Source organism: Nothoprocta perdicaria, unplaced genomic scaffold, assembly GCF_003342845.1.
Source record: "Nothoprocta perdicaria isolate Ctin4 unplaced genomic scaffold, notPer1 scaffold_43, whole genome shotgun sequence".
Classification (NCBI taxonomy): Eukaryota; Metazoa; Chordata; class Aves; order Tinamiformes; family Tinamidae; genus Nothoprocta; species Nothoprocta perdicaria.
Genome location: NW_020455677.1, coordinates 4,156,157 through 4,172,637, shown reverse-complemented (window position 1 = coordinate 4,172,637; position 16,481 = coordinate 4,156,157). Strand labels below are relative to the sequence as shown.

The 16,481-nt window shown below is 43.2% G+C and overlaps 1 protein-coding gene across 2 annotated transcripts; it reads left to right on the top strand.

The window, feature by feature from the left end:
* The first annotated feature begins 1,304 nt into the window (after window positions 1-1,304).
* On the top strand, window positions 1,305-14,745 carry CALM2 (calmodulin 2). Of its 2 annotated transcripts, none has more exons than XM_026046286.1 (6): window positions 1,305-1,472; window positions 5,792-5,822; window positions 11,024-11,167; window positions 11,248-11,354; window positions 12,138-12,273; window positions 13,678-14,745. In XM_026046286.1, the coding sequence occupies exons 1-6, from the start codon at window positions 1,470-1,472 to the stop codon at window positions 13,704-13,706; spliced, it is 450 nt and encodes a 149-aa protein (XP_025902071.1). In that variant the 5' UTR covers window positions 1,305-1,469; the 3' UTR covers window positions 13,707-14,745. The 2 variants fall into 2 exon arrangements, with proteins under 2 accessions (XP_025902071.1, XP_025902070.1); XM_026046285.1 differs by lacking the exon at window positions 1,305-1,472 and adding an exon at window positions 1,671-1,707.
* Window positions 14,746-16,481: the final 1,736 nt, after the last annotated feature.

The following is a 16,481-nucleotide window of genomic DNA, read 5'->3' as shown; positions in this document are numbered from 1 at the left end:
AAAGCGAAGTAATGTACTGGCGGCCCCCAAATAAGGCCGCCCTCCTTTCACTGAACGCAGCAAAGGTGGCAGCTATTTGTTATGTGTTGATTTTAGCTGCGTTAGGTGCATTTGAAAGCCCATACTTGCCAGTTTGGAAATTTTGGCTGAGCTAAGTARCAGCAAGTGAGTATCTTGGAGAAATCCCATATGACAACTCGGGATGAGTAGCTGGCCACACGTGATCCCCGGGCACAGGGCCTCGGCATGTGGGAAGGCACCTTGCTGCTCCATGGGCCAGGAGGGAGCCCGGCGATGCGCCTGGGTGACGGGCAATGGCCACGCTAYGGAGACAAGTGTGGATTTTTCTGGACTGTGCTGGACCCAGAGGGAGTCTCGTTGAGCTGCTCTGCGGGTGAGGCTTTCTGGAACACCAGGAAGGATGACATTTAGAAAAAAGAGACAATTTTTAACGAGAAGGTGCTCCCTGGGGYGAGTCGATCAGACCGTGAGGCCGAGGTAACGTGCTACGGGAGACGACATGGTTTTTGTCCCCAGTCCTGCTGGGGCGGGCAAAGGCCTTGGGACAGCGGCTTGGGGCCAGTGCTTGCTCCGGAGCCGTCACTCACCCCTCAGCGCAGCCCTGAAGCCCCCCGGCAGCCCCTCTTCTGCCCGCAGCGCCACCTCTGCAGAGGCCGCGGCCGCCCCTGCCGCTCACGGCACGTGTGCCAGCAGCAGCAGGGGCAGGGCGCTGCGGGGCTCTGCCGCCTCGGCGCACTCCCTGCCGCAGCGGGGGCCCCGCGGGGGTCCCGGGCAGCACTCGGGGCCCCGCCGCGCGCCCCGGGGGCTGCGGGCGGCCGTTAGCGCCGGGCGGCCGTTGGCTGCGGGCGGCCGTTAGCGCCGGGCGGCCGTTAGCGCCGGGCCGCGCGGCGCGCACTGCGGGCGGGGGGAGGGGTAACGGCTCCCCAGCGCAGACTGTGCATGTCCAAGTGACGCATTGCAGGTACGAACGGGCCAATCGGCGCCCTCCTTCTGCAGCCCCTGCACGCCTCGGCATTTTTCTTTTTAAAATCCTCCTCCGCTCGGAAAAGTAGTCCCCGCCATAAGCCTTTCCTCCCGCAACCGTCCCGCGCCCGCCCCGCGCCGCGGTGACACGCGCCCCTTCCCCGCACGCTGCCCCCTGCCCGGCCGCGGCTGGGGGCGCGGGGTGCGAGGAGGGGGCGCGGCGGGGCTGCGGGTGGCGCCGCCGCCAAGAGCGCCGCGAGCCGGCACTTCTTTCGCCCGCCCGTTGACTGTGGAAGGGAAAAGGGAGGGGGGGGAGGGAGCGGCGCGGAGCGATCCGCGCGGGCTGTGAGGAGGTTTATGAGGCACCGCTGGCGGCCGGGCTGGGCTCAGTGTGAGGCGAGCCTTGGAGCGGGACGGTAGCTGCAGTGCCCCCGCGCAGCCCTTACCTGCCGCCACACCCCACCCCGCAGCCGGGCCGGGCCACCATGGTGAGTGCGCGCCGAGGGGCTGCCGCCGGAGGGGCGCTGCGCGGCGGCGGGGTCGCCTGTGGAAGGGGGGGTGTGGGGCGAGAGCGCTGCGGGGGCGGGGGGAGAGGGGTCGGGGCAGGGGGGCGAGCGCCCCTCGTGTGGCCGCGGGGCTCGTCCCGGCGGGGCTGGCGCCGAGGGTCCCGCTCCGCCGCGCCGGGTGCGTAGGAGGAAGTGTCGGTGGATGAGTCCTGCCCGGGTGCGTTTCCCGCCCTGGGGCGTTGGTGCGGATTCAAAATTCAAACTGCCACTCGGCCCGGGCGCCATGACGCTTTGTCGGGGTGTGTGTGAGGCGGGGGCCGGGAGGGCGGCGGGTAACGGTCCCCGCGCGGGGAGGGGGGGGGGATCGCGCGTGGGGTGGGTGCTGCGGCGGGCAGGGCAGGAAAGGTGCCACGATGGCAGCCGCTCTTATCGCTTCCTTCCCGCCGCGGCCGCGCGCGGAGCTGCCGCCGCGAGCGCCCAAGATGTCGGGTGGCTGGCGCGGCGCTGGCGCCAGGGCACTGCGGAGCCCCGCGGGAGGGCGAGGGGCCGTCGCCCGTCCCGCCAGACCTGCTGCCGGCGTCGGGTGCCGCCTCGCTCCTGGGGGCTCCACGGAACGAAGGTTTTTTCCAGCTATTTTATTCCCCCCGCTTTTTTTTTTTTTTTTTCATGTCTCCTGTTTTGGTCCTTGCGATGGACAGTGCTGCGTTTTCCTGATCGAGCCCCGTTTATTTTTTCATACCATTACGTCTTTTTAGGTTTTCAGTCAGCTGCCGAGTTGATGGCGCTTTGCRTGGAATTTGGAGGATTGTTCTTAATTCTGTCTGAAGGATTTTGGGCGTTCAGAATTTATTTACTTGTTAAAGCAGGCAGAGACTGGCATGTACAGAAAGGAACAATTCTGTGACTAAAAAAGGAACATTTCTGTGACTAAAGCAACGCTAGTGACCACATGGTGCTTCCTCTGCAGTAGGAGAAGATGCAGTRTAGTGGGATTGCCTTTTCATTCATTACATGCTTTTAAGGAGTCAAATCGTCATGAACTCAAAATGTCTGATGTAAAAGATGGGCCCTTAAATTTGAAGCCTCCTCCTTGATGGTTGAGGATGAGAGGTGACCAGGAGCCTGAATTTGATCTCTTATGTGAATTGTCAACCTGTATATGGCTAGCTATCTGTAAAGCAGTGAATCTGACAGCAGAAGACTTCTATTTTGCTTTTAGTCTTGTTCTATGGAGAGCAAAAAAGGAGTATCTTCAAGCAAGATCTACATAGAAATGGGTGTGTCCAGAAGCCAGAGGGACATTTTGAATGTGGTTATAGTTATCCCTGACAGACCAGACTGGCTAAACCTGTGAATATGTGCTGTCCAATGCTGCATATGCTGGATAGAGCAGAGAGCTTTGCACTCAAAATAAGCTAACATACAATAAGGATAATTTCTAGCTTGTATATGCTAGTCTTTCTACTTCCTGTTCTGCAGCTAATACTGCCAGAACAGAACTGTCCATTCAGCTCTTGGCACTGGTGAAATGTAATAAAACCCCAATTTGAGGGGAAGAGCAGTGTCATCTGTTCTGTGCTTTGCTTGTAGTTCTCCATCATGCAGTGTTGGATGTGGTTCTGTTGGGGGACTGCCTGCTGTTGTAGCTGTTCTGACTAAAATGGAGCACTTCCTCTAGAGGCTGCTTRTGCTGCTGAAATTGCTGCACATGTAAAGCTGCCCTTTAGGAAGCTTAAATTCGGTCAGGCATGCGGCATAATCTGTGCAAGCAATGGGGGCTATTGTAGTAAAAATGAAATATCAGGCAAGTAGGTGAGAAAATGTGTCATGAAAGCTGTGACAGGCTCCTTGATTCTATTATCAATAAAGGAAGGAGAGGGGGRGAAAATCTTTTTGGCTCATTAGCTCTTTGGCAAATGTTTGTTAAAACATCACTCTTTGGAAGATGTGGGGGAGAAGGTTTTCAGGTGGGCCTTCACAAAAAGAAGGGGTTATCGAAGCTGCTGTGGCACAGATGGGTTGGGGTTATGACTTAGCTGCAGAAATATACATTTAGATATGCTGAATTATGGAATGCCGGTATAGTGTGAGAGATGTATTTTGTGAATATTGTGTTTAAAACAGGGAAGAGGAAGTTGTAAAGGCCCCCCTGTAAGGAGACTGCAGCGGCCTGTAGCTTCATGTGTGGATCGGGGTGGGTGGATGCCATGCAGGTGATGGCGAAGGCAGTTCTAGCCTGCATGTTGGCTCCGCCTCTTGCTGCTGTTGCGCAGCAGCCCCTGCAGAGCCTAGCACTGCAGTGTACAGATGGTGTTTGTTCAACCTTGCCCCACCTCCTTGCTTATCTTGCAACTGCCCTTTACCTGTGGCTTCTAGCAAGTCCTCATGTTCTTCTCAAACACAGTACCCATTACAGATACTGACAGAGCTTATCCATTTTTATGGTTAGTGGCTATAGGGTGCTTAAAATCCCTGGAGGAGTTGGGGGATAAATTGCTTGGGGATCCCTAGCAATTTAAATAGCACATAATAGCTCTCTATAATGCTTATAAAAAGCATTATGTGACTCAGCCTGATAACTCCTAAGTATTGATCTGAATAAACTGTTCTTGGTCTTTAAATGTGACAGGCAGCCTTCTGCGGATATAAATATCTTGCAGAAATGTAGTACATTATTCTCTTCACGTGAGAGAGCAAAATGAATTAACATGTGAGCAGCCATATGTGAGTCTTCTCTTAAGTGAGCAGCAGTAGGCTTGTATCTCAAGGCTTGTTTTGAATTGATGACAGATTCTGAGTAGCCTTGCTGATACTCTCAAGTATGTCTTTAAAAGATGTTGAAGCTATAAGTGAATACTACCTACAGGTACAAAAATTAAAAGTAGTATATTGCTGTGGTATAACCAACCATTCAGCTTAGAAGTTGCTCACAAGCATGGCCTGGATTCTTCTAGAGTAGGTGGATGTCTAGACAGCCTGGGAAATGGCTGATTCTTGCCTTAATCTTGCGTTGTCACTGCATGCATAACTTGTTCTAGAGCATTCTAGCCCTGCTATGGTTGCCTGAAGTGCTAACCCAATTCCTCTTGAGCAGAATAAGCAGAAGYTGGTAACTCCCAGGGTTGTATTTGGTGTACAAATATAATTCAAATTGAAATTAGTTAAGTTATAATTGATAGAATACATACAAGTTATGCCATCTAAAGAGATGCTGAGAAAAGGCATGTGTAGACAAACTTTAAGGGGCAAAAAGTAATAATTGAAAATAGTGTCAACTGTCAATATTGTGGTAATTATAACCTGAAAAGTTTGCTGTAGGGTGGTCCTCATGAGGTGTTTGAGTTCATTGGTTTTCTCCACCTTTAAGTCTTTTAACTGTTTCAGAGGTGGTCATGTAAAGTCAAAGGTGTCTCCTTCAAGAAACACATTTGTAATTCAGCTGAGGCAATCCAGAATTTGCTTGGAGAATCAATTGAGCAGAAGTATTTTCTCCCTAGATTTTCAAGTACCTTTATACTTCTAAGAATTGGTTTGAATTTCTTTATTTGAAAGCAATTCTTTGTTTTCAGCTGCTGGACAATTCAGTTGATTCAATTGTCCAGTATGAATTGGCTCTTACTGAATTACTAATGCAAAAATGATAAATACACAATGCCTCTCATCTCTCAGTATCTCTGTAAACTCCCTTACACCACTCAAGTCTGTGGTGATATTAAAAAAAGATAAAAATGTATTAAGTACCAGATTGTTTTGGAGCCATTAGCACTGATGGTGTGGACTCTGTTCTTACTGTTGGATCTTGAACATGAAGCTTCATGTCAATCAAGGGATCACCTCATTCTAGAGAGCAGAGTATGTTTCTATAATTATGGCTGTATAGTTTAATAGACTAGAGCCTCCTAAGCTCTAGGGGTTGCAGTCACAAAGTTTAAACCTGATTTTTTTACTATTAAAGCTGAGACTGTTTACTGAAGTAAGTAAACTTAGTCTGGTGAGTTGATGAGTGTGTTTGTTTTTTAAACTTACCTAGAGGAACACTCATGCCTTGSAGTTGGTGGTGTTGATTGGGTAATTGTTTATATTTATGGTAGTGTAGTATTTGGGTGTACATGGTACTTACAGGATCAGCAAATGAAGACAGTTTGCCAGTTTTCAGCAAGCAGACCTGATACCTTTTGAGGTTTGGTTAGGACTATTCTTGAACATTAAAGTCTTGAAGAGCAGCTGCCTTGTTTAAAGCCTCTACAAAATCTATCTCCGGTCTTTTGCAAAACTATAATAATATTCTCTTCTTATTGCAGGCTGACCAACTGACAGAAGAGCAGATTGCAGGTGAGACTTACATCCTGTGTTGATACTCCTACTTGACCTGGCATGTCTCTTAATCCAGTGACAGTGCAAGTTATTTATATGCAAGACATTTGACTTTCTTAGAATTAAACAACTAGTGTGGAATGCTTTAATTTGTCAGCTAAATCTTAAAGGCTTGCCTTCAGTCAAAAAAACCTTGGAAGCAATGAATCTGACATTTTGTCCTCCAGAATTAATTAGATGGTCCTCATAGCTTGCTATTATTAGCCATGTGAAGATATTTTTTTCCTGCAAAGATAAAACTGCAGTATTAATACCACCCAGTGTAATCCAGTGAAACTCCATTTTGAGCTCTTCCTGTAAAGCAATTCTAATATTTTAGTAGATTATGGACTTGAGACTCTTCTCTTAGCTACAAAGTGACTGGAGTGTGCTGTAGTGCTGACATTGTGTCAAGGGGAAATCTGTGTTAAAGACTTGGAGTCTGAAGTRCTACATATGCTTTTTAATAGAAGACCAAAACATTGGAACCTTGCTTTCCAGTCTGTTGTCGGTGGAGGTACATCAGACTTTTCTGGCTCTTTTTGGTGGCAGTAGAGATGTTGGGCCTTCAAGATGGCCAAGAGTTGATATGCCGTAATTGAAAGTGTTGTATACTTGAATGTAAATGCCCTTTATGCATTTGATGGTCTGATGCTGCAGAAATGCTCCCTGAAATAGGCAACTCAAATTCTAGAGTTGTTCCCTTCACCCTACAGTAGTTCTAGTGTGCAGGAACTGCGCTACTAGTGACTCAAACTTCTGGTTATCACACTTCCTGCCCATGTGGGCTGCGTGAGTGATTATCTGTCATTGCTTTACAAAGGCTGATTTCAACTTCAGTAGTTGGTGCGACTTAAACCTGCAGTATATTGGTAACGTAGAACTCACTCCTGTAATGGATATAAACATTTCARTGGATTGATTGGACAAGGGTTTTGTTAAAGAGAAATGGGGAAGTGTCATGTGAAGTGACTTTAGAGGGTKTTAGCATCTGGCTAATCTAATAAAACCCAGACAGATACAGACCCTAWGATAGTTCAATTTTAAAGCGTTATATCATCACTAAATAGCACTAACAGTGAAGTTTCATAATGACCTGCTTTATTTTCAAGATTGCCAAATTTGAAGTATAAGAATATTCTGTAGYGTTTGGTCTTTAGAAGGTAGCTGTAATTCATAAGAGACTAATTATGGTTGTGTGGCAAGTCCTTAGTCTGTTTACTTGTTGCCATGGAACTGCCTTATGAGTAAGCACAAACCAAGTCTGGTTGGACTAGAGATGTTTCTGCAAGTGGCCTGCATAGCTTTACGGATTTCTGGGTTCACTTTAGTTGAAGCAGGCTTTATTGTTTGTCATTCTTCAATAATAGTTCATTCTTAACTGTAGAAGCTTTAGTAGTGAATTTGATTATGGAATAACAGGGAATGTATTAATAATGTCAAAGTTAGTCCAAATATTTGCTAATCAATAATRATTGACAGTGAATACTGTGGCAATGAATGCAAATCAGCTGCTAGTACTTGAGTATAATTTTTTCATCTGTGGGAAAATTGTAATTTAGTATCAGAGTCTGGTGGAAAGTGATCTGTCACTTCAACTCCTGTATTTCATTAAGCAAATGTGTATGCAAGGAAAATGTATCACTCTAATAAAGAGACTTAAATCTCTTGGTAGTTTGTTAGGGAGCTCCCCAGTATTTTGGAAGAGTGATGTCAGGTGTTTAGGAATGGAGAYGGCTATTTGAGCATTCCACTTAATTTTGCGATTTTAGTCCTGAGTCTCCTGGGGTGAAAAAATYAGTGGTGCAGTTTAGATGTATGACACAGATTCGAGCTGTGTGGTAAAGGCTTGAGCTCCTGCTAATCCATTTCAGCTTCTTTGAAGCAATTTAACTTTTGACCTGAAGGAGAGCTTAAGATAGAGACTACATTTACTTCAGTATTTAAAGCTACCATTTTTTTAATACTTTTATTTCTACCTTGCTCTGAAGTATCAGAGTACAGGTAGATTCTGGTAAGGTTTCCTATTCTGTGCTGCATAGGCTAACTTTAGCATGCACTAGTCGTGTAAGACKTAAGATTTTGTTCTCAGAAGTTGAAGGTGAAAGACCTCCCAGGATTATTCTTTCATAGAAAGTGTTGGTTTTGAGTTAGGTACTGAATGAAGCTGCAACTACTGTTCACCTACTGTAAGGATTGAAGTTACCAAGACAAATAGGTGCCCCTTTGGTTGAGCCTTCCATTAAAAACAAGTTGGGACTAGTGAATGTGGTTGTCAGAAAATAAGTATGTGTCTTGTCCTACTGCTAACAATCTGGTGAGCTTCCCCTAAAGTGACTTTGTGAACTGGTAGGCTTATGCAGGGAGTTTTTATTATGCCTGTGTCACCTAGTTCATTGCAGCTCTAGAGATTTGAGTGCTGTTTAGAATTTATTTTGCAGTAGTGGTAGTCGTGTTTAGGTTTTAAGCTCTTGTTGGCAAGGAAAAGAATGGATGATACTCCCCTTTTAAGGTGGGGGGTGGGAAAGAGGCTTAGATGGCTAAACTGCATGTGAGTGGGAATAGGAATTTTAGCTCTGAATATGAGGCCATTTACAGCTGTCAAGACTCAACTGTGGTGCTGAGATGACTGAAAAACATTTGTTCCTAGACTGACTTTGAGCTGGGGTATTTTGGAGTTAATGTGCTGTTAGGCWGCCTTCTACTGCGCAGCCTGAAAGTAGTCTTCCCCTTGATACATTGCTTTCCTTATGAAGAAAGAAARAGCTCAGCCACTACAGGCTGGCCTGAAGAGGCTGTTCTGAGCACCATGTCCTTAAATACCTCTGACAGAGTAGCTGTATCTAGGACTGAGGAGAGAGTTTTGGCAGTTGGATATGGGGTGTTAAGTAACTAGGAGGATTTGCTTTATTCATAACATGGAGTTGCATGGAGGGAGATGGTTCCTGTGATAAGGTTATTAAACAAGAACTGAACTATCACGTTAAATTTCAGCATTTCCTAGATGCCTTTACTCTTCCGCTAGCCATTGTCACAAGTCTTCAAGAGCTGTGCTGGGCTATTCTTGTTCTGAGGTAAACTCTATCTGCTTAGGTTGTAATTCCTTTGCTCCTAATTACTGGAGGTGGTTACTAGAAGTGGTTAAAGAGCTAGCTGAATGTTTTAATTGTACTCTTGGCTTCATTCAGGATTTCAAAAATTAAAATGCTGCTGATCTTTTTAACTTCTGGCTATAAAGATGCAGCTTGTAGCTGACATTTTCTTAGCCTATAGTATTATTCATTCAAAGATGATTGTTCCCCAAATGGTCCATCTAAAGTATTCAGAATATGCCATGTATTGGTTCTGCTTTCTAGGGTAGGAGTGCTGTATTTAAGAGGAATCACTGCAGTGCTGCTTTATGGTGGGGCATTAGTGACAGTTAAGATTGAAGCTAAGTAGGTACCCTTGAAGTAAGGGTACTATAAGGAYTGAAGGAAGCTTTGACCAAGAAACCTTTCTTCTGTGGTAAATAATTTTCCTTCAGTGTATTTGCCACTAAGCTAACTGCAACTGCTAACCGAAGAACATTTAAAAGTTTGTTAGGTACRAGATTTAGCTTCCTCTTTGAACAGACCTGTTTTTGCATAGCACAAACTGCACTGGCTTGAACGGTTTCCTTTAGTCCTTCAGAAGCTTTGCTCTGATCCTTAGAGATGAACAGCRGGATTTCACTGAATCACAGGACTTGGCTTTTAGGACAATAAACAGAAATGTAGGCTTTTTTCCTTCCATCTTGATGAAACTCAAGTGTGGATTTACTGTCATAGGTATGTCCATGAACTGTAAAAACYTGTATTTTTAATGCTTGACAGCTTGTATCCACCTTAAATGTGTTAGAGTAAGAAATGGATGAAGTAAGACTTGAAGCTGTTCATGTGACAATAACAAAACTCTTGCCATGACTAATTCTGAGCTGGGAAACCCACCATCCGGAAAACTGGCTTCTTTGAACCAAGAATTTAATTTGTGGAAGAGTTACTGATGTAGAAATACTCTTCAGTTAATTAGCTTTCCAGAGCCTTGAACTCGGATGTCCTTGAAGCTGCGAATAGATTTGAACTATGAAGTGAAATGTTTCCTATTTAAAAAACCACTCAACCTGTGTGTTTTTTGCATGAAGTGTTTTAGTCCAGTAAACTTAAATTTGGGTGTCTTTTTCTGAAGACAAACAGATGGTATGGATTAAAATAATCTCCATATTTGGACTGCATAATTAAACATGTGCTTGTATTAATATTGCTGGGGACAGTAGCCAGTAGTGGCAGGGGGATTAAGAAGCAACACTGAAACATGGGGTCTTAGCACAACTGTTTCARTGAAGACTGATCAGGATGCAGTAGGACTGAAGCAATCTTGAACAGCGTTTCAGAAATGGGTATGACTAAATGATTTCCCTTTGAAGAGCTGATTACTAARGTGTTGTGTATGTACCTAGACTGAAGAGCTGCAGAAGTTGAACAAAAGAACATGATGTTTCTTTAGCTAATATGTTTTTAGCTACTAGGAGCTGTTTTCAGTAAAAGTGCTATTAAGCTGTAGCATTTGGTTATCACTCTTCATTTCTCTTACAATCATTTCTTACTACATTCTTATAAGAAAAGCAGCCATAAGAGGAACTTGAGTAAAAACTACTACTTTTGTGGTTGTAAGACAGTTCTTGAAATTGACAGGTGAAAGTCACAGCTGAAGAAACTTAAACCTAAATGACTGAATGCTATCATGTTCAAATTGACCATGTACCTGAATCTCGATTATAATCAGTAATATTCTTCCAATGTGAAATGCCTTAGGGAAACAAATCCTACCAATGATAAAGGTTATTCTGGTTGTGGATATCTAGTCTTTTTAGTTCTGCATTAAATTCTGGTTCTAGATAGCTTTTGTAGGTATTTAAGCAGTTCTGAAGTTGAATGACCCTTCTGTATGGTTTTTATTTTGGTTTTCTTAGATTGATGCTATTACTGTTAGACTGGCAGGAATTTGTCCAAATGCTGGTATTGCAATTGTAGCTATCTGCCATATTGAGGTGTCTTGAGAGTTTGGTAACTTAACACTGTAAAGTACCCTGGATTTTTGTAAGACTAAGTGAACTTGGCATTTTGAGCCTGAAGATACTAACTGTATTTTATTTTGTACAGAATTCAAAGAAGCTTTCTCACTATTTGACAAGGATGGTGATGGTACTATAACTACAAAGGAGTTGGGCACGGTGATGAGATCACTTGGTCAAAACCCCACAGAAGCAGAGCTCCAGGATATGATCAATGAAGTAGATGCTGATGGTAAGATTTTACTAATAGCTAATTACTTGGTAGAAATCTAAAATCATGTTTGTTTTTCTAACAAATTAAGTATCTTGCAGGCAATGGCACAATTGACTTTCCAGAGTTTCTGACAATGATGGCAAGAAAAATGAAAGATACAGATAGCGAAGAAGAAATTAGAGAAGCCTTCCGTGTGTTTGATAAGGTACTAAAATGTTTGTTTTAACTAAGCTKCTTGTTGGGAAAATTCAAACTGGTTTCTAATGGGCTTTCTCACTTGAGTGAGGTATCTGCTGTCTTACCAATTCTGGTTTCTCAGTTAACTAGTCAGCATAATATTCAAGGACAGTCCTCCAGTAGAGTGGAAGTCAAACAAGTGCTTATGTCTCCTGGGTAATAGTAAGCTCTTATATCATCTCATTGCTATGGCACCAAAACTGGTGCCAAACTTGATAAGCGATTAGCAGGGGAGTTGCTTAAATATTTAAGTGGCAATCCTTGTTCTTTTACCTGCTGTTTGTTATGTAAAATTCTAGTTGAGTTTACAGACTTTGAGTAGCTTTGTGGGKAGGGGGAGGGCTTATCAGCTTTGGGTCTGTATCAGCTAGGAAGGCTTGGGGTGGCCTTACACCTGTTTTCTGTATGCATGAAGCAGGTGAAATGAAGCAGCTTTTGATCTGAAGAATAGATATGAGTCACATGACTGGTGGCATCCATCACCTAAGAGGCTATAAAAGATGYGGATTTCTCTTCAACAGAAATACATCCTGGGACTATACGGAATAAGTTTTTAATGTCTAGCCRAAGGCTAAATATCTGGACAATAGTGAACATAGCCTTACAGCTCTTGTTTGCCTCATGTTAATGTGTGTGGATAAAGCTATGCTAATTTCTTGAAAGTGTTTCTAACAAGTTTAACATCAAGTTGTATTCAAACTATTTGGCTTTAGACAAAGCTATTCCAGACTTGTTTTTTTACCCCTCACAGGATGGTAATGGTTATATTAGTGCTGCAGAACTTCGCCATGTGATGACAAATCTTGGGGAGAAGCTAACAGATGAAGAAGTTGACGAAATGATTAGGGAAGCAGACATTGATGGTGATGGTCAAGTAAACTATGAAGGTAAGGAGCTGTGAACTGGCTCTTTGTGTAGCAGTTTCCACACCACAATAATGGTATATTAGGTATCTACATCAGTAGGACAGTGTTTAGCTGGGAGGTGGTCTTGGCAGTTGGTGCTCCTTTAGGGTAATATTTCACTTTTCCAGTGCAAAGACTATGTACATCTGCCTAAGATTGTATTATTGCTGTCTTGCACATAAGGCAGTGAGCTGGCTACTCATCTGTGTAGTGTTTAAAAAGTTCTCTAAATCTGTTAAATTTTAAAATAAGGAAGTTGGATAAGATGATGTGTATTGTGTTCACATACTGCACTGATAAATGTTGATCTGAAAGCAAACTAGGGAAGGAAATCAACTGATCTCTAACAAGTCACTATAGTTTAGTGCTGTTAAGCTTACCAGTCAGAAGGGGAGGAAGTCTCTAAAAATACTTAAGCRATTTCAAGAACTTCAGAAGACTTTTTAAAGATGGAGGATTTGACTTGAGTCAGTTGTAGCAATAACTTATACTTTCAGTGTGAAAAGAGCAAAGTAAGTTCTGCAATCAGAAAGGCTTCTGTTAGTTTACTAGAACTCAAACATGAAGCTTTCCAAGCATTTGAGTAGAAATATGAGCTAGGATGCTTTCAGATAGTCCCGTTGCTGTTCTCAAGCTGCAAGTCTAGCTTCCTTGAAAAACATTTGGTTGTGACCTCAGGGTAAGCCTTCATTTGAGGGTAGGGTGGAAAGGAATTTTTGTTAATGGCACCACCACTGTGTAATTGTATTTAATATCAGCTTCCTTACCTGTGTAAGCTAAAAAGGGTAGGCAGTGCATGTTTTGGATAGCTCTTYTGGAGCTTGTGAACAAGGCAGTTAACATCCTTTCAGATTCCCGGCCTCCTTCTGTTACCTTGCTGAGTTGTAGATGAAGTACATAGGGTGCAGTAAGAACCTTGTTGCYTGTGGGGAACTTGCCATGTACTGTGAGATACGAGGCCTCAGGTTTGACCCATTGCTAAGTAGAATGGTAATACTTCAACTTTTTCTCTTCGAAGAGGGTTCATGCAGGGTAATGCCTTTCCTGAGCACTGAGCAGATGGTAACTTCAGTGTGTTGCTTTTGAGAGAGGGCAACTAGGAGCAGTTATCTGTAGCCCATTGAGAAGTGGGAGAGGATATAAATGTTTTGGTGTTAAAGTTCTGCAGTTCAGTGGGGACCAACTTTTCTAATGAAAGGTCACTTACCCTGTAAAAAAAAAAAAGCTTCCTAGGTATGGCTAGTAGGAGGAGGAGTGCTTTCAGGATTTTTAATTATGCTTAATAAGGTTAGACACTGTCTCAGAATTGAGGGCAAGACATGTCTCGGGATATTGTGATTCAGATTTTTCTTTGAATAACTCTTCTGTAACTCTTTCCTTTTACAGAGTTTGTACAAATGATGACAGCGAAGTGAAGACGTTGTACAGAATGTGTTAAATTTCTTGTACAAAATTGTTTATTTGCCTTTTCTCTGTTTGTAACTTATCTGTAAAAGGTTTTTCCCTTACTGTCAAAAGAATATGCATGTATAGTAATTAGAAGGCCATTCCTCCATGTTTTTCTCCTTTATCTTACTGTCATTGTTCTGATTTTTGGAAAATTGATCAAAGTAACAAATGTTGCATGTGGCTTACTCTGGATACTTAAGCCCTTCTGCACATCTAAAGTTAGATGGAGTTGGTTCAATGAGGGAACATCTGGGTTGTCTGTTTAAAAAATAGCTTTCTTTAGGAGACTTAGGTATGACTAACGTAGCAAGTTACGTAAGGCAAGTTAGGGTTTACTGTGCATTAGCTATTCCTTAGTTAAAGCAGCATGCTGGCTATAGTTCTCAAATGCATAAAAGATAGTTTGCTCTGCTTTCTGTGATGATGAGGACTCTCGGCCCTTATGTGCAGGATTAAACCATGTAAACAGTACATAGTGAAGTGGCTAATGCGCTGTAAAAAGCCTCTCCTAACTTGCTTCATGGTAACTTGTTTGTGGCCATACCTGTAACATGTTGTTGAAATGTGGAGTCTTAACTTTGTGGACGATTGACAGTCAACAATATGAAACTTAAAAGTTGCACTAATGCAAAACGGGTGTATATCCAGGTACTCGTACACAATTTTTTTGTACTGCTGGTCCTGTACCAGAAAACATTTTCTCCTCTTGTTACTATGCTTTTTAAACTTTGTTTAGCCACTTATTTTCAAAAATCTGCTTATGGCACGATTTGCCTCAAATCCATTCCAAGTTGTATATTTGTTTTCCAATAAAAAATTACAATTTACCCATACTGTTTCAATGTATCCTTGAATTATTTACAGAATTTGTTCAATACAGTTGCTGCTCTAATGTTTCAGTATGTAGCAGTTTGGTTTGCTTATGCAATGGATTGGCTGTCTTAAAATAGCTTGGAAGGTGAAAACTTAGACCTTAAACTCTGGCCCTTAATAGTATTGTTGACTTGGAGAAGCTTTCTTACTAGTAGTTTAAAATGTATTTTACAGTTTTGTGTGGAGCTTGGTGCTTCAATAAACTTACCGTAGTGACTGGTTATGCCCACTATTTGTAGACATTGTGAACTGGATGTTGACCTAGTTCAATAGTTGACCTAAAATTAAAATTCCTTGTTCAGACAACTAAACCTGTTTGCTTTCTTTTAATTATTTGGAGTTTATTCCCTGTCATCTGGTACATTGGGGTGACTTAGTATCACATCTGGACTTTTCTGAAACTGCTATGTCAGAGTCCTGTGTTTTTTGAAGATGTAATCRGCTCAAAGTATGCAAGAAAATTCTTTTCTTCCTGATCTGCTWGTGCCAGTAGCACTAGTTTGTGGTCATGGGTTTTAAAGCTTTTGATTTAAAAAAAATCTGTTTTGACTGAGGACAAGTCTAAGACCTGAAGAGCATGCCAGATACGGTGTGTGCCACATGCTTTGTACTTGCCATGAGGAATCGGGTGGTCTTAAACATGGTATTTTAGTTGGGCCTTCTGACCTTTAAACAAAAGCACTGGCCCCTGCTTCTGGTAACCCTCACAGGTCCCAGCAGAGCAKTTTGCTAGTGTTTTACAGTTCTTGTAGCATCGGTGGGGTGTTAATAGTGAAATAGGGCAACTGATAATGCTGTTTTCACAGACACTAAATAAATTGAATTTGTGGTCACTGAGCCTCAAAAGCCCTGCTCTGCTGGTCTTTGAGAGGATGCATACTAAAACCCTTTCCTTTGCTGGCATCAAAGTTCAATCTTAGRGGGACTTGTTCACTTACTCTTGGATTCATGAAGTATGTGATCTAAATATAATATTTGTCTGGCCCCTTCTTTTGTAAGGAGCAAACCATAGCAAGTGATCCAGCTATTTCTTATGCAGCCTTCCGATGACCAGCCTAGCAAGCTGGACATAGGACATTTGCTTTAAACTAGAGCAGGATGAGAAGAACTTGCAACACTTCAGATGCTAAATCTTGGGAGTATTGGATGTGACCTTCTTAGAGGTAAGTAATGCAAACTGAGATCTATCAGGAGGCTGCATTTGCTTGTCACCCAGTGCCTTGACTTTCGGTGGCCTGACAGTCATATTTTGAACCAGGACCTTCAATTTGACCTGTGTGGAGATGCCCAATTTGGTAGGGTTAAGAGGGCTCTGTTAAAGGTATCTGCTTTAGCCAAAACAGTCTTTCACACAACAAATGAATTTGAAAGAAGGTGCCTTTTAATTATGATCCCATTTTTGCTGTTCCCTATTCAGTGTTTGGTCACAAGAATTCAGGTGCATCTTTGGTGTGACTGAGAATGCAGTGGCTGATCCCTTCTAGGGTCAATATTGAAGTCTTCTAGCCCCATTCCAAGTGGTACTTTGCCCTAAAGAGCTTGATAACAGAACTAGATCAAAGCTACTATTAACTCTGACATGATGAAGCTTCTACTGCTCCCTGCTACAACAGCTAGACCAAGTTTTGTGTACTACAACWTTGTGACAAAACTGCCAGTGTTGCTTAAGCTTTCTAATTTTTAGGGTGAGGCTGTGGCTAAGGATTGTACTTAAGTGATGGTGTCACTAAGTCACAATGTCCCTATGGGTGCCATAGAAGGCTGGCTGTAGCAGAATGCTGTTTGGTGGCCCTCTGCAGCAAAGGCAGCTAAGTAGCTGCTGCTACAGCCTGGCATGGTTTGACAATGGCCCTCTAACTTGCTCCAAG